The 18,578-nt window shown below is 41.0% G+C and overlaps 1 protein-coding gene across 1 annotated transcript; it reads right to left on the reverse strand.

Moving 5' to 3' along the window:
• Positions 1-10,062, reverse strand: sncgb (synuclein, gamma b (breast cancer-specific protein 1)). Its single transcript, XM_079182082.1, has 5 exons — positions 9,777-10,062; positions 6,096-6,137; positions 5,321-5,448; positions 3,458-3,499; positions 1-2,065 (listed from the first exon to the last, which is right to left on the reverse strand). The coding sequence occupies exons 1-5, from the start codon at positions 9,895-9,897 to the stop codon at positions 2,057-2,059; spliced, it is 342 nt and encodes a 113-aa protein (XP_079038208.1). The 5' UTR covers positions 9,898-10,062; the 3' UTR covers positions 1-2,056.
• Between the last annotated feature and the right edge of the window lie 8,516 nt (positions 10,063-18,578).

An 18,578-nucleotide genomic window follows, 5' to 3' on the forward strand; every position in this document is an offset into this window, starting at 1 on the left:
TAAAATCAGCGAGTCTGCTTTGATGCCAACTTAAACATGGTGTGTGATTTGTGTTTGTGTATTTGAGGTGGGATTTGTAATTGTGTTATTTAGAGTGGGCTGTGTGTGCGTGTGTTGGAAGAAGTGTAGTGCAACGTGTAGTCTATGTGTGTGAATGTCAGATTGCTTAATAAGGCAACATGCAGTCATCAGTTTCCATTGGCCTCAAAGTAAAAACACACAAACCTGCTCCAGACACAAACACACACACACTTTGCTGGCTGAACCGGTTCTATATTAACACAACACACCCACACACATACAGTGCATACAGGCACACACACTGATGCCGGGCAGATGAGCAGTGAAAGGTGACATCACACTGACTGAGGGCAGAAAGGAATCCTCCGATTGGCTGAGACAGTTGATGGGCGGGATCCTCAGAACAGCCTAGTTAGTGTGAAATATGAAATAACTACCCTAAAAACAAGTACACATCCCAGAATTCAAGCTACACACAGAACTACATATAAAGGTAATACTTGATAAAACCTTCATTCTCTTGGCGTACCGAATCAATGTTATTAATCACAGAAATTGGAATAACTAAGAGACTAATTTCCACACTGCTTTGTTTTCTCCTGGTGGCATGCAGCACAGTTTCACAAAGACTAAAAAGCAACTACACGATAACAAGAGGTGATCAGTATCGGCTGCTCCAAAGCCTCTGAAAACCTTTTTCTCAGGTTTCCCTTTCAATTTCCCCTTCAGTAGCTTCAAATTTGAAAAACATTGTCGGACATAAATTCTGTTTCGGCTTGTTTGAACTCTTAATTGAAGCTATTTGATTTTTACATTGAGGGAAATATTCAAACCCAAGATGTTTTTTTTTTAACATTTATTTTAATTGTATTTAGCATTTTCAGCTCATTTCACCTGAAATGTAGCCAGTGTTTGTAACGCTGGTTTGGAGGAATCCCTGACATCTCCCCCTACACCGATCCGAATTTGAGAATCAATATCTGGTTTTCTTTTCACTTTAATTTCGCTTATTTAGCCACAAATATCTAAAATAATAGATACATTCTTTGAACATTTGGAAACTTAACTTGTGGAACAACTGCTCTTGTTTTTCTCATGCAACACATGAACACAATTCAAGTTTCCGCTCTAACAGCTGAGGAAAAATGAGCATTGAGTATTGCTTCCTGGTAAATAACCCTGTTTCTAAATGTCGAGACCAAACACACACTAAGCCATACAAAGCTACACAGAACAGCTGCTACTCTATTGTTACAACACCAGACAAGTCATTCTACACATCTGTTCATGCAGTCTACTGTCGCTAACTAACTACTGCACACAAAACAGAATGATATCTGTCCTCAACGCACGATTCCCTGCACAAGCCTCTGGAGATTTATTTGACACATGCACACTCACATATATAAGCTAACATGAACACACAGGCACACAGAAAGCAGATCACACAACCTCTCATACCCTGCCTCAGTCACTTTGTGAGTAATTGTTATTGTTGTGGACTGCAGAGGCTTAACTGTATTTATACAACCAAAATATCCTACAATTAACATGTTTGCCCGGTGTGTGCGTCTGTGCTGGCATTTGCGGTATGTACTGTATGTGTGTTTCATGCATGTGTCGAAGGTGAAGGTGTGTCTCTTCGTTTGTTTGTACGTGTGTGTTTGTGTGCGAGGTTTCCCTCTTGGTTGGTAGGCGTAGGGGCTGTAACAACACCAGGGTTCATATCAGGACGACACTAACACACAGGTGAGGCGAGGGTAAGACGGGCAGTGGAGGAAAAGCTACAGGCTGCAGGAAATCAGAGAGGAGACAGCGTGAGGACAGGTGGCAGAGAGCTGCTGAGGGAGAGGCATCACGGAGATCACAGAGGGGGAGATAGGGGCATAGGTGCGGCATCCGGAAGAGTCTGTTTTAGTTGATTTTGGTTCTGTAGAGTCACAAAAAAATAAGTTGAACATCTGAAGTCTGGTACAGCGAGGCGAGGGGAGCAAGGGGACGCCGAAGAGCGCGGGAGGGAAGGTCCTGCAGACGACTAATACCCCTGAAAGAAAGGAAGGAATGATGTCAGCGGTTAAAGACGTATTTAGATCCTTCACTTGAGTATACGTAGTAATACCTCAATGTAATACAAAATATGCCATCACTTAAAGGGGCACTCCCACAGATATCATACATCTAAATCTATTTACTTATCATGAGCAGTGGTGGAAAGTAACTATTTACAAAAGTCCTGCACTGAAGTACAATTTCGGGGTACTTGCTCCACTACATTTATCTGACAACCGTAGTTAATAGTTACTTTTCAGATTAAATTTACATGAAAAGAATATGATTTTCTTGCTAAACTGATTTGCATTGAAAACAGTCTGGAATATTCCCTCTGCACCGGAGTTGTCTTTTTTTCTTCTTCTGAGAAATAAAAGGGATAGAATGGCTCGATAAGGAGGATTTGATCATGACAAATACAGGATCATCTGCTCTATAAAATATCTAAATGAGTAAAGAAAATTAATTAATCAATCAATCCATCTTTTGTAAGTTGCTATTGTGCCCCTTTGAAGCCCTGCATTAAACTTAAAGAAATATATATTTATATATTTCACTTATATGATTGACAAATGTAACAACCGTAGATAAAATTGAAGGGGAGGAGAAAATAAATGTAGCGTTTTTGTCATCAGATGAGATCTTTTTAAACTATCTGTTGTGAATTCAAAAATCATTTTCCAGCAATGCTAAATCTGAGGAGCACTCTTTAAGGCTAAACTAGTGTATGTTCTATGATTTTCATCTGTAGCAAAGTATTGCATTTATAAGGAAAATTTTGCATATAAAATATTACTTTAAGAAATCAACTTCAGGCAGCCATTTACAAACAAATTTGAGAGGAGAGGGGTTCAACATTCCAAGAAAAAACTGGTGTGTAACTGTGGCAGTTGTGTTGTGATGAGGTTCATCCAACCTTGCGTAGTGAATTGGTTCCTTAACAAAAAGAAAATCTCCATTATATTCCAATACCATGGTTTTGCATGCCACTATATTTTATTGTTTTCTGAATATTACATTTATTTGAGTTTTTTTCTCAAAAATGTGCAACTTTAATCTCATACATTTTTATTTATTTGTATTTATTTATTATTATTACCACCTCCCACGATATTATGATTTAATATATCAATGGACCTAACATGCCTTCGTAGTGCCATTAAATAAATTGAATGTAGTAAAAGCTATAAACACCTAAATTCTGTAGAACAAAGTCACAAAATTGAATCAAGCCTAAGAATCACAAAGTGAGTGAATGTACTTAGTTCATTTCCACCTCTGAGAAGCATTCACATTATTGCTACACAATTGCAGCCAAAGGCGTCACACGTCATTTGATTTGACCGAAATGCTTTAATACCAGCAGCAGTCCAACTTGTTTTCTTACCTCTCCTCCTTCCCCACCCTGCTCCATTCCTCCATATTCTCCCTGCAAGAGGAAACAAGAAGAGTGAGAAAAAGAGGTGGAGCCGAGAGTATGAAAGAATGAGGTTTAGCAGGACGGAGGGCTTCGAGCATCAATGGCTTTTTAGCTTTCGTTGTCCTCCAGCTCCGATATAACAAAGCAGTTAAGACTACAAAGCCCATGCTGTAAGGTTGACACAACTCTTATTACCATGCGTCAGACTTCTCAGGGGGTTCACAGTTAGTTGATTAGAGCTATACAGCATAGAAGGGTGCCAGGCACCATGGTGCACAGGCCTTGTTCAGCCTGAGCAGTGCATGAAGCTATTTTGGTGCATGCATTGAAAATGTTCGCTGGTTGTGGCCTGTCCGACGTGCTGGAGATGTGGCCGAGAGCTTGTAGGTCACTTCACGCTACACAGAGGAGCTACATGGTTAAAAGTGGAGTTTTAGTATCATTGTTGCCTAAACCACATAACTGAATGAGCGTCTGAGAGGTCAGAGGAAAATGTTTGTGAGTAATTCACAACTTCCTTTTCTGAATATTGCAAAGACGTCATGCGTTTTTATGCTTTTATACAATCAAAAGAAGATTTTATCCAAAGACCCAAATACTGCAGGGATTTGTCCATCTTTATTTGGGAAGCATCGCAGCAGCTTCTGTTTCTACGTTTCCCTCTTGACGCTCACAAAGTCTGTTATGGCTTATTATCTAATATACACCGAGCTACCAGTTTATTAGGTACACTTGTGCCATTTAATGTAATCCAATACAACAGTCCTGAAGTAAATCGTACCGTAAAACATTCTGCTGGAAAAGATTTATTGCAGGTATATTGGATTACATTGTACAGGCGTACATAATAAACTGTCAACTTGGTGCATGTAGCATGCAGAGTATCCCTTCTCTGTCACCCCAGCATGACCTATGACCCCACACTGCTCTGTCCAATAAGCACCTCGTATACAGGCTCCTCCTATCAGGGGAACACAGATGAGACACAACATAAACAACAAAAGGTGAGCGACACAGAACAACACACACAAGACAGAAGCGTTGCCACAGTACGATAACAAAAGCAACAACAGACAAGACACAAAAAAAACTTTTAGACAGACGTGCATGAAAGAGACAAAGATTAGAAGTCCGTCTAACATCTGACAAAGTAGGTTTGAGAACAAAACATGGAGGGCCAGCAGTGACACAAAAAATGTATTGAGCAAATATTTTCGGAAAAATGTTTCGATAACTTTCCAAAGTGGATGTGGAGTACATTTCATCTTTAATGGATTTAGTATATTTTGACTTGAGATCTGGTTAAAAACAGTAGGCCACATAATATATTAATACAATGTAAATACAGTGTAAATAAATTACTTTAGCTGCTAGTGTTATGAAGCAATAACCGCCAGATCCATGCCGCGTAGCTAAGTTACAGCTAGCTGGCTAACCTTAGCGGACAGTCAGTTAGTTGACCGCCTCTGCCCTGCATCGCTCTTGGCGATATTATTATATACATAATATTTATGTCAATGAATATTTCAGACTGTTGCCTTGGCCTCTGCAAAATTAATTTCTGAGTAGAAATGTAATTTCTTTGGCACACTGCAGCTCTCTGTGTTTAATGTGGTGACACAGCTCTATCTAGTGGCGGACCTTAAACAATTTGTTTATTAAAGATCATTCAATATCACTTTCAGGCAACATTTCGTTTCTGGACCTGTAAGTCTGTCTGAGCTTGTTGAAGAAAAAAAAAACAATAATAGTTCAGCTCTTTTTTTCATGTTTTTGTTCATGTGAAGAACTGCTGGTGTAAGCTAACCCAACGTTACCATGATAACTGACCTGGTTGACCATCCCGGTCGACGCGGCGACGTTCTCGACCCCCTCCACGGTTGCCTGTGACACTTCATTGGCTCCGGCAACCGCTGCGTCTCCGACGATGTTGGCCTGATCCACGGTCCTGTTGGACACTACGATGCAAAGTGGAGGACGGTTAGTGGAACTGAAACGCACTCAAATCTAACTAAAAAGGAACGAGTCTCTTTATGTTTGTCTGTCCTTTGTATTTTTTGACAAGCATTCCAATCACCTCAATATTAACCGTTACACTGCCAAAAGGCATGCTGACCACAGCTCGCTGTCCATCAATGTTCGGGTGTTTAGGGTCATTTAGCATTAACATCACATGTCTAGCAGGTGTATCGCTGATGACCCAAGGAATTGACCCAAGTTGTTTGTATGTGCAGTTCTCAAGAAATACTAGAGGCCACACGATTGATGGGCCAATCGTTTTTATTTGAAAACATTTATGACAACGCATAGATCCAAAATCTCAGTTGTCCAAGTTGTACATGCGCCGTCCTCTTTGCCTCATAATGAGGCGTAATGCGCTCATTACTGCCACCCGAGGGCCAGAAAACACCGCAGTGCGTGTTTTTATTCCCAGCCACAAGGGGCAACAACGAGCCCATTACAAACTCAAAAATAACCTTTAACAAGTGACATAAATTACATTTTATACTGCGTCTGAAGAGTTTTTCAGAAAAGAAAAATGTCCTCACTCTCACAAGATTGCTGAGGTCACAAATAGGGCTAGCAGGTACAGCGTGTTTCTTACCTGTGTTTACTGATGCCGCCATTCCCTCCTTTGTCTTACTGCCTGGGGATCAAACAGATTACAATCAGATTCATTGTACACGTTTCCTGCTTTGATAGAAAAATTATAAAATGTTTTTTTAGTAGCTTTTAAGAAGCAGTCTTGTTGCATATTTCATTTAGTTTGGTTTATTTACATTTATGTTGATATATTTAGTGAATATTTATTTTTGGTCTTTTATAATCGGTGAGGGATGACTACAATGGGATGCTAAACCATGAACCTTACACCTAATGTATTAATTCATCTTGTAGTAATAAGAGAACAAGCTTATTATATTAACTGACTATTTATACTGAACATCATAATTACATCGTTAGATAAAAGGGCGTCACCCTTTAGAAGTAGCAATTATTACATCAATGTAAAAATGTGATGTTTTCCTTTACTTCAATAAACACATTCTTTTATTCGTTTATTTTTTTACATTTTAATTGCCCCAAAATCATAGAAACAACATAGAAGTTGGGGTGCTAACACATATTTATTCCTGCCTTTTAGAGACATTTCTTAGCTGCTATTGTCCTCCGACATATCCTTCCTTGAGAGTGTTGGGTTAGCAGTATCCATTGCTCTTTCTAAAAATACATTTCAAGCACTCAGTGTCCTTTCAGTGTGACTGAAGCATTTCCCTGGTTTTGGCTGCTTGGATTGTTTAATTTTCGGTTATCTCATCCTTTCCACCTTTAGATCTCAGTCTTAGGTGTTTAGAAGCTCTATAAATCTTAGGTGACTTGAAATTCTGCGTTTTATGGAAACATCTCCATTGGGAAATAATCTGTGAACAGCAGCACCTCTCTGCATTTCCCTCTCTGCTCACCAGCTCATTATAGTATGATCCAAAGCAGATTAAATTGCGGTTATATAATCTGCCAGAGTGAGGGATAGATGGAGGGTAATATCTGCTCGAAGAGATGAAAGGGAATAATGAATAATGGGAGGAAGGTTGAAACTAAGGAAGAAAAAAATCTGCAGAATATCATGATGTCGTGCACACAGACCGTTCCCTCTTTTACACAGATTAATTAAAAGCATCCTGCATCCACCTCTGTCTCCTGCTTCCCTCCATTTCTCTGCACGCTCCCTGTGCTTCATGAGCCACGTGCCTGAGTACTGAGCAGTGCTGCAGTACAGTCAAACACACACACACACACACACACACACACACACACACACACACACACACACACACACACACACACACACACACACACACACACACACTCACACTCTCTGCAATGACACAGCTTCTTTCTCCCAGACAACAGAGGGAGCCACCTGATTGTCACTGTGAATATCTGTCTGTCCCCATCACACAGGACAGACTGCATCTACAAAATTGTAAATTAAATAATCAAAAAAGATTAGGGCAAAAGCAGATGCAGTTCTCCATGTGATGCACAGGACACTGCTGAAAATGTCAGCTGAACAAGAAAGCCATTTTTTTTTTAAATGGCCCTGAAAGTAAATGGCAATCCCGATCGACAGCTTGTCTCAATGAATGACGATTGCACGGATTAGAATGTTTTTTCCTAATATGAAATAATGTGCAAATATATGGCATTAGTCGTTTTTTTACAGAGGAGGATTTGTGTTTTAGCAGTCGTGATGAGATGAAAGCTCAGACATGTCCCAGATTTAATGAAAAATCCTAATAATGGTGATACATTTGTATGTGTTTGCAACGATGTAAAATATAAAATACATGCACTGAGCGAGTCACACATGTACACTTTAAATGTCCATAACATAAAAAATCCATTGTAAAAAAATAGGCTGAACTATGTTGAAAAAATAAATTGCAATATGATTTGCAATATTAAAGGGAATGATAATGTAGTTTTCATTGGAAAACATTCAAATGATTATGGTGTGGTTTTTGCAGGGATCTGAACATATGATCATCAGAATATGATGTGTAGGCCAGGATGTCTCTTTGACACACATTTGGCCTTAAAAGAAAAAAAGGTTTGGCCCTTTTGTGAAAGCAGACGTGCAGACCTCGATACTTTGTACACAGTCACTGACGTATGCACTCTGCTGCAGGCCGTTACAGTGCTTTATCGGCGCCATCGACCCTCCTCACTTCAGCGATCACATCCCCTCTCCCTCTTCTGTTCCTCCCCCTGCACATCATTTTCAGCCATGTTACTCTTCTCTCCATCTCTCAGTCCACCCCACCCTCTCCTTTACCTGAGCTCGTCACCAACCTGTACCCTCTGGAACGTCCAGGTTTCACTTTCTAGTGACTGTCGTGCCTCCACCTCCATCATCCCTCCATCACTACGTGTCAACCGTCTCTCTCTTTTTGCCAACCCACCATCTGTTCATACAGGAGCCACGAGACTAGAAGCTCAGAGCTTTTTCTGACATAACACCCCTCCCTTCTCTCTCCCTCTTTTCTCTCTCCGTCTCTCCTCCTGCATCCCTCCATCTTTCCCCTGGATGGGTTGGTTGTTTTAAGAGCTGCGGGGGGAGGAAGGCAGTTAGTCATCGAAGCAGCACACACTGGCAGGCAAATCCTGCTGCTGCAACGCCACAAACGAGCACACACACGTTCTTGCATCAAAACGGGCGTGGGGTGAGGTCGGAGGGGGGTGATGGGAGAGTAAATTACTGCAGTGCTCAAGTGATCCTTGCCCTCTCTTCCTCACCTCCCCCCCCTTCTTTCAGCTCATACCATCACATTTTTTTTCCCTTTCATTTTCCTCATTATGATTTTTGAAGCTGCTGTGTGACTGAAGGGACAGACTGCAGACGACGACGAAGATTTCCACTCCGCTAACACCTCACCCACCCTCCTACTATCACAACGCCCCTCCCCTCTCTGGCGGCCTAAAAGCCTGGCACTCGAGGTAACCTTGAGATGTGACGCATTTGCTGCTTGAGCTAATATAAAAGAACAGGAAGCACACAGCTTGACCATGAAGCATCTGGAGTGTTTTTCAAATTTTAAATCTCTGTCCGTCCTCAAATACTTGCATCTTCAAAGGTGAATTTATAAATTTATTTTTAAATATCTGTGAATATACCTCAAATAACGCACGGTAGCCTATGAAATGTAGGTCAACTCTATTCTGGGAATTAAACAAGGCGGATAAACCGAGTCTCTGGGGACTTCATCGCTGCATTGAGTCCATCACCGGACATCCTTCTGCAAACTACTCCACAAACCATTCAATGTGAATAAAATAGTGCAAGTGACAAAAGCTTGAGGCGGCGCGCCATCACAAGATCATTCCTCTTTCCTCTCTTCTCCTTTTTTTAACCACAAAACACTCAGACCAATCCTCCACCAGCTACTGTCGTGCTACGCAATTACAACTTTTATTCATCTCATTCTCCATCCAACTCCCCCTCCTCACTCTTTCAGACCCCCACCCTCTGCCCTGCACCAGTCCTGCAGCAGTATCCTGCCAGTGCTCTCTCCATCCCCTCCTTTCTTCCTCCTCCTCCCTCTGTTCTTGTCGCTTCTCACAAGTGTCCCAGACATGGACACCCAAGGGAGTCCTACTCAAAAGGTGCAAAAACACATAATGCAACCACACACACCAAACAATGAGGGCATCTCCCCCAAACTTACCCACTTTCCTCTTTTCAATACAACCCGGTGCAGCTCTACAGACAAGATGCGTTACGTACCTACATACATCACCCCTTCCTTGGTCTTAGCTGCTGCCTCTTCCATGCCGGCTTTGGTCTTCTCTGCAGCGGCCACCACTCCCTCCTTGGCCATGGAGAACCCTTTCATGAATACATCCATCTTGGGCGACGAGACGGCTGAGCTCCCCTGCTCCAAATGGGCCTGGCTGGTGATTACAGCGAGCGTGCAGAAGAGATGATGGGAGAGTGCGTGTGTGTCGGTGGGAGTATGCGTGTGTGTGTGCTGGTGGCTCCTCCTCCCTTTGGTGCTACAACAGAGGGCTGAGAGGACCGCACAGCAGGACTACAGCACGCAGACTGGGAGAAAGAGGGAGGGAGGAAACAGCCGGTATGCACAAGATGGAGAGAAGAGGAGGAGGAGGAGGAGGAGGAGGAGGAGGGGGGGGGGGGGGGGGGGACGGCCGGATGCTGCAGCATTTTCAAGTCATGCTGCAAGCCCGCGGCTCAGCCACACCTCCACCCGTCATCCATCTTTCTCCGGAGGATTCTCACTCGTGCTCAGTGCAGCCTCCGGCTTGCCGTTTGCGTATTATGATTGGCAGATTTCCCTGGACACACCTTTTCTACATGATGCATGATGTGTGCACCGTTACATAACCAGCAGAGCTTCAGCGCTGAACGCAAAGAGGATTTTTCACATCATAGGCCTTGTGAGATTTTGTCATGTGATCTGTAATCACGCAGCTAGCCCCCAAAATACGATTCCTTCTTCCTTTTCCCCCCGATACCGAGGCCTCGCTTTAAATATAATGTATATAACTATTTGATATGTATTTAATTAACCCTCCTGTTATGTTGCGGGTCAAATTGACCCGTTTCAAAGTTTGAAAATCTAGAAAAAATATTTTAAAGTACTTTTTCTGTATGAAACTTCTTCTGCTTGCCTTAATTAGGGTAATCAACGTGAAAAAAATTAAATAAAAAATATCATGTATTTGCAACCCCCCCCTGCAGGTTTATATAACAGAGATGATGTTCGGGTCAATTTGACCCGGCAGTGAAAGTGGAGGCTGTAAGGGGTCAGAAGGGTCAAGTTTAGACCATTTCTTTCTTTGAAAATGTGAGACAAAGTATCTCTTACTCCTCCCAACATGTTTCACCCCATTTCACACACACACACACATACACACCCACACACACACACCCACACACCCACATATAGGTGCGGTCTCACTACCGCACCTGTGCGAGAAAGATACTATTTTGGCAGGAACCTTTTTTTTTCTCGTGGGAAAACTCCGCCCACACTTAGCAGGAGAGGAGAGAAACATATGAAAGGGTTGCTTGGGAGTCCTACCAACATTACACTCTGCAGATACATGCAACACAGCAGCTTACTGGACACTCGTGACACTCGTGTGCTGTGTAGACACACACACACACACACACACACCTACACACACACACACACCTCGTTCATTGTGTTTATATCTTGTTAATTTTTGTAAATGTCTGTTTCTTAACACTACAAGTAAACATGAGTAAAGTTTACTTTCAATACAAATCCTCATGACTCATTTAGCTTGATTTTGAGTGAGCGGGTCAATATGACCCTGAACAGCAGAGGTGTCTCATCTCCATTTATCTACATCACCCCATGAAAAAAATAATGTTTCAAAATGTAAAAATAATTTAGAGAAAAATACATGTTATGGTAGACTAATGCAATTTACATCTAGGTTTTTCCAATGTACCTAAAAAATTGTTTTAACATGTATTTTTCATTAAAACAAGTGAGTTATCCTCATTGAACTATGATCTATGGAGGGGTGAATTACTTCATTCCACTAAATACTGATTGAATTGTTAGTAAGGGTGTTGGTGATGAGGTACAAACTGACAACTTTTGGATGATTAAACATGCACCGGGTCATATTGACCCGCGAACATCATGGCTGTACCTAAGAAACGAACATAACAGGAGGGTTAAACTGAATTACGAGAGAAAAAGGGAGCACCTGCAACCATTTATATTCTTGAGGAGGACAGAAAATGCTTCGTCATCTCCACCTGAATGAGTCACAGCCGTCCCCCTCCCCCACATCCCATTTCTCCCAGACATGCCCACTCAGCAGAACAGCAATTCTGTGGATAGTTTTCATTTGACAACAGCTCCATTTTTTAAATACATATGTATCTTTTTAATCAAAAAGGATGCAAGCAAAGCACAATAATTGGGAACACAAGCAAAAATAAGCTGCTACAACTCTATATTTCTTCTTGAATTTGGAGAGGAGTAAATTGATGAATTTGGCACAGTGCTGTTCACAGAGAGGAGGACCTGTTATATTTAGAGTCTGTACAGAATCCCACTGCCCTCTGGTGGCCTAAACACACACAACATCATGACACAGCTCTACGGTTGACTGAGGGCTCTGACTATGTAAAATGACCATTCAAGCACAATTCACAGTCAGTTTTGTAATAAAATCAAATAAAAGAAAAGGACAATAATCATATTGATTACATTTAAATATGTCTTGCTTTGTGATATGCAGTAACATATTCTCCTACCAGTTCTACTGTTGTGCCGTCTTCTCCCAGAAGGCTTTGAATTATTGTCTCCTAAGAGGGGAAGAAAGTTCTGGTGGAATTCTCTTATTTCTTTGTATTTTGGACAATATGTGAAAAATGTACTTCTGTCTCAACTTCCCCTGCTCCACAATGGATACAAAGTCTCTAGAAGAGTCTCTCTTATGACAGTTTCAATGGCCAGTTTATGATCACTACGTGTATATCTAGTGAGGGTTTGTATTTTTATAGGATGTTTTATTTAGGTTAAATATTGGGCTAATTCAAATTCTATGTTCAGAAGATTATAGCATTCATATATTTATTGATTGGAATTCTGCTTCCCACTGCTTGAAATATTAACTTGTGTAGGGAATTATTTTCACTTGGACATTTGAATGTGATTTCCTTATTTGTTCCATTCCAGGTATATTTACCTGGGTTCAGATAGCTTTGGCTGTTCTAAGTATGTGTTGGTGTGCATGTGACTATCAAGTGGTTTCAAAATGTTATTGTTCTTTCAACAATGGTAATTAAGAGGGGGATTTGGCCCGGTTGGAGAAGGGGGGTGTATAGTATTTTCTTATATTGTAGTAAGCTCTACGAGCTTGATCTATCAATGCACTTAGAGGCCTTGACAGAGACTAATTTAACCTGCCGGTCACATCCCAAGGGTACATGCCAAGTCATTTCCTCGCTCCTCGATCCTCGATTGAACTGGAAGTTGTTCTGCGCCGCCATATTGACGGCCGTCTCAAAACTCTTATTTAGCTCTGAGGAGCGAGGTTCGTGGAGTGAGGAAGGATCTCCGAGGAGCCATGAGCGAGGATGCACGAGAACAGCCTTCCAGGAAGTGTTTTAACGGCTGACATTGTTCATCAGTTATGTGATTGGATGCTGCAGCTGGTCGGACTGACTGACTGGAGTTTAACACCAGAGTGAAGACAGATCACAGATTAAAGTCTAGTTTTATATTTGATTAGTTTTCTGATTCACTGGTTTAAATATATGTCACCTTGAACCACACAAAAATATAATAATAAAAACTATACAAATTGTCAATATTTGTGTTTTTGAAATATGGAATGCACCCAGTAATATGTGTAAAATATGATATCTGCTCAAAATATCTGCTTTTCCTGCACGTCCTCTCCGCCTGTCTGCATGTCTCAGCAGCTCTGGGGCTCTGGAGGAAGTGCCCACAGGAGGCGGGTCTATGAAGCAGTTTAGCCAATTGCTGAACAAAGATATAAATGTGTGACAATTTAACCAATCAGCGTCCTCAAATAGATTCAGCCATCGGCACAATCAGTTTTGCCCCAAATTGCGCATGCTCGTCAGAACTAGTCTCTACAGGCGAGCGCGAGCTCAAAAGACCCATTTGAGAGGAGAACTTTGGCGGAGAAACTACAGTGAAAGAGCTGATCCCAGATCAACCTGACCTCACAATCAGACAGCAGACTAGAGGGAAAGGTAAGCGGTACATGGAAAACTTCTCTAGTAGCTGTACACCAGACAGGTTTGGCTCGCTGGATGCAGTCATGTTAATAACTTATTTAGCTTTTTAAAACAATGGGGACAGATCCAGCATGGACAGTTACGGGAGTGAGGAATATGAAGCACATGTCTAAGAAATGGATATAGTTATAAATAAATCATTGTATTTAAAATATATATATATATATATATATATATATATATATATATATATATATATATATATACATCCATGGATAACTACAGCAAAGTGAACATCTTTTCTTCTACATAGTTATCCTCAGTCTCATCTGCTTAACTTGGTCATGGAGGCATCAACATTTAATTGAGATGGTAAATTAACAGTGAAAACTCATCAAAGCTTAATTTAACACCATTATTCCAAATTACACTTCATGTTTACTTCTCCTGATCTTTACCTCCCTATAACAAGGTCCATAGGGGCATCTCAATAAATAAACATGTTCTATTATATATGTGTGTGTGTGTGTGTGTGTGTGTGTTTTATAATATACTGAATATTATTATATGATAAATATATATTATTATATTATCCTGAATTGCCTGTGAGGGTGACAAAAATAAGATGTCCTGACTGAGTCCTGAGTATTATTTACTGCTTTTTTTCGTGTTGGAATAAATGTTAAATATTTAACTGCAAAGTAGTAATGCGTATTGGATACCTTAATTTTGAGTCTAAAAATAATAAACCTACCATGAGAAGGAGAGTACAAAGTGAATGTGGCACACACAGAGTGAGTCGATCCGAGCAGCAAAGCGATGGAGCAAAGACAAGGAAAAACCTCAGGCAGGAAATTTGGGCAAAATTTTATTTATATGCTTTATCTTTTCAGAACATCAAATCTCAACATAGTCTCCACAGGTTTTGACATGTTCAGTTAACATCCGGACAGACTTGGGTTTCTGACAAAAACAAGGTTGATTGTGAGAGGAGGCATTTCTTCTTCTGGTTTTGGGAAGAAACTCCTTGGCACCCTCAGAATTACTTCGCTGGTTGGTACGTTTTCACCATGCTTGGCATGAGGGTTTGGTCCTTAGCCACTATCTGGTTCACTTGCTTTCCCACTATTCTGGACATCTCTGCGAACGGGATGCCTGCTGGGCTGACCACAACCCCCTTCATCATCGCCGGAGTCAGGGCAGTATTCATGGGGATCAGCTGGCTGGCCACCACGGACTTACCGTTGAAGAATGGAAAATAAAAGGTCAGACATTATTATTGTTATCATGGCACAGTTGAAAAAAATATTTCAAAAATGTTTTCTTAAAGGTTCTCTGTCTTTCTAAACAGAAAACAATTGAATTTTACTGAGCAAGAATATCTCACCGAGCCGGCTGAAGTCATGTTGTCGACACAAAGGAGGACGAAAAGGAAACCAGTTAAAATAGCTGAATTCATAGTTGTGGCTGAGACTTAATTAATTAAGAATTAATTAATTAGCGGAGAATGAAGTGAAAGCTGTAGCTGAGACTTCTGACAGGAAAGGTTCATGTGCTGCATCTTATATACAGTATGTGGGAGGACTTAACCGGCATATCCCGCTTCCCATTGGCCTGAAAGTAGGTCACTGTGTCACACCTCCTTATGCCAATTGTAATGGGAATTTGATATTTTTATGAGTAAAGTATAACTTGTTTTTTTGCAAACTATCACAAGCTTGCATTCTATAACTTGTGATCCATGCATTAGCTGACTGCCTGCACACATATCCTCTTCGTCTTGCTGACGAATAACAAGCCCTTACTGTATATGCACATGTTCTATGCCTCACGGATAAAACGTATATATCATGATCAAAACTAAACGAAAACGTTAATTTGAATCCTGCGACAACGGTTCTAATAGATATACAATATTTGGGAAACTGAGACAGGGGAAAAACTCTCCCATGCGCCCATCTCAAAATCATACGAGAAAAGACAAAATAGATGCCTCTAATGAAGCTCGAGCGCAAGTTCAGTCAAGAAAACTATACTCTTGCATGCCTAAGCATGTGGTTTATTTCTCATACATGTGCCAATATCTCCTCATACACACTTGTTGTTTGGGGCTGTTGATCATGATATCAACTGTCTAGATCAGCTGGTCTCTTCTGTCCAAAAGCACAATTTCACAATAACATTGTTAGCTATTGGAAAAATACAGAATGATGTGTGCAAAATGCTGGCTGTGCACCTGTTTGCACATAGCCTTCAATTTCATATGACCTTGCTAATCACAGAATTTTTTTGAAAACAGATACCACATTCGCTTCAAAGAGGTGCCCACCTAGGAAGGCACCCACACGAATGACATATGAATCAACCAAGAAGATGGTTGGAACTGGTCAAAACCTTCACTATACCATGTGTGAAAGTTGTTTGTCATTGTGTACGACACAAACGCAATTTTAAATAAAGCTGCGAGCAGCGATGAACGGGCCCTCTCATCCTCCCGCACGTGGGGGTTTCACACTCTGACACTGTAAAATGTCACGACTGTCGGACAACGCGTCCGTGAGTCCGACAACGTGTTCGCAAGTCAAACGCTTTATTTCACGCATGGAACGCCTGACGCTGGAAATTACACTTTGCAAATAGTCCACCGCTTCCTGGATCCGCTGTGTGGTGCTACAGAACACGCGCAAACATACATTATGTTCCTCTATATCAAGTGTAAACCACATTGTGTAAAAGTCATGTAAATCAGAAGCTGTTTGTCACAAAAACCATCAGGCCATGAGTGTTATCGAGCATGGGAAGTTTGGGACCGTTTGGAACTAGTCCAGCTGAGTTAAATCAGCTTTTTTGATAGGGAATCACCTAAAGTAGTCGCCCGCTACGGCTACGCCAATCTATCAAACGTAAAGCTTTTGATAACTTTTAATCACAAAGGTCTTGACATTGTACTGAACAAATTTGAAGAGGATCAGTCAAATTCCCTTGGAGTTCGTAAAAATATAGCGACTACAAATGGGCAAAAAAATCTATTGAAGAATTACACAAAAATCAAAATGGGCGACTTCCGGTACGGTTTAGAGCCTGGTCCCAAGAAACATTGTTTTAAGTCTGTAAGGGATACATGTGCCAACCAAGTTTCTTACATGTACCTCAAACGTAGCACTGGGGCTGCTGTTTTGAAATATTGTAGGGGCGCTATGGAGGCAATTTAAAACGACCAAGCCAAAACCACATATAAAGTATGTGTTCCCATCACCTATGAGCCATGTTCAAAGTTCCATGAGTTTTTGTGCAGATTGGATAATGTACCTTGGAGTTATAACAACTTCATTTTTCATGACGAATGAGGCAAAATAGCTGCCACGCCAAGGTTCTTCCATGAAAACTCACAAATTAAATAATTTTTCATCACAAAGGTCTGAAGAGCATCCTAACCAAATTTGAGGGTGATCCCATTAATTCTGTAGGAGGAGCTCGTTAAAGTACAAAGGCTGAAAACTGCGAAAAGTGACAAAAAAGCACAACATGGCGGCTTTACTGTAGCGCCCCTTAGCGGTTTACTGGAATGAAAAGGTATGTTACATATATGCATATATACTGCAAATTTGGTGATTTTAGGACAAACGGTTGAGAAATTATGTGTATTGATATATAAGCCATGCCCCTAAGACGTTTATTGGTTCATATCTTGAAAACACAAAGAGATATGAAAAAGCTTTTGATAACTTTTGGTGATATAGTTCCAATAATGATACAGAGCTAATTTGGTAGCAATTGGACCCAGCAAGAATATAGAATAATAATAATAAACATACCCGTTTCAATAGGGCCTTCGCTGGCCCGGCGTTGTCGGTTGCTCGGGCCCTAATAAGTGCTCGGAAAAGTTGGCAGGAGTGAATTGTTTCAAACAGAGATGATGATGTTCATATCACATATGAAAAATGTTGCAATTGAGTGAGGACATTTTACAAGCCTGCCATAGTGCATATCTCAAATAGAACAGGTGGTGCTTATATTTTCCCTGATCAGACCTGAATCATACACAAGACTGCACATGTCATCACATCCCACATTTGACTGTTGACGGTTGTCTGCATGTGGTGCATAACACGAAGTAAAGAGTGCTGGGCTGGGAAACAACATAACTGAAACTCTATGTTTGAGATCTATATGAGTCACTGAATAGAACGCTTCAACGGGATAGAAAACAGACATGTTTACCTCCTATCAGCTGATGTCGTTCTCACACACTCCAACCAAGGAAACTAAAAAAGACTGAGGCTATGCTACATGTCCAATATATGATGAGAAAATATGTAAGATCAGACTGTTATTTTGTTCTAACATAACCCTGTTTTGCTGCTGAGTGCACTAGGTAAGGTCAGTGTTTTGTACAGATTTATGTTTAATGTTCATAATGAAAAACAGCGTTTCAGTATTTGCTTTGGCTCAATTTTTTAATGAGCATTTCTTTCTCAAAACAATCAGTTCAAATCTCTGAACCATTAGTTAGCTGTTCACAACAGATTTGAATTTCTCATTCATTCAAGTAAAAGTGTAAGCACAAATGTCTACAATTTGCACAATAACCCTTGACTTATATCTTGGTTAACAACTTTGGCTGGGTTAGGCCAAGTGCAGGGGTCGGCAACCTGCGGCTCCAGCTCTTTGGCCCTTCTGTTGCGGCTCCATGATTCCTCCATCCACACGGCGTTTAAGCATTGTTTTCGAGATGATCTCCGTCCAGACTTAAACGCCTGAAAACAAATATCACGTGACTATTCACGTACACTGGGCATGCAGTGGGTGCCG

Source organism: Pholis gunnellus (assembly GCF_910591455.1).
Source record: "Pholis gunnellus genome assembly, chromosome: 21".
Taxonomy (NCBI): Eukaryota; Metazoa; Chordata; class Actinopteri; order Perciformes; family Pholidae; genus Pholis; species Pholis gunnellus.

What these genes read in the sequence shown, in the direction of transcription:
- sncgb (XM_079182082.1), bottom strand. Translation starts at nt 9,897, where the DNA reads ATGGATGTATTCATGAAAGGGTTCTCCATGGCCAAGGAGGGAGTGGTG. An exon ending in GGAAGGGGTGATGTATGTAG is followed by an intron (nt 6,138 to 9,776) that starts GTACGTAACGCA and finishes TTTGATCCCCAG; the next exon opens with GCAGTAAGACAAAGGAGGGA. An exon ending in CGACCGGGATGGTCAACCAG is followed by an intron (nt 3,500 to 5,320) that starts GTCAGTTATCAT and finishes TTCCTCTTGCAG; the next exon opens with GGAGAATATGGAGGAATGGA.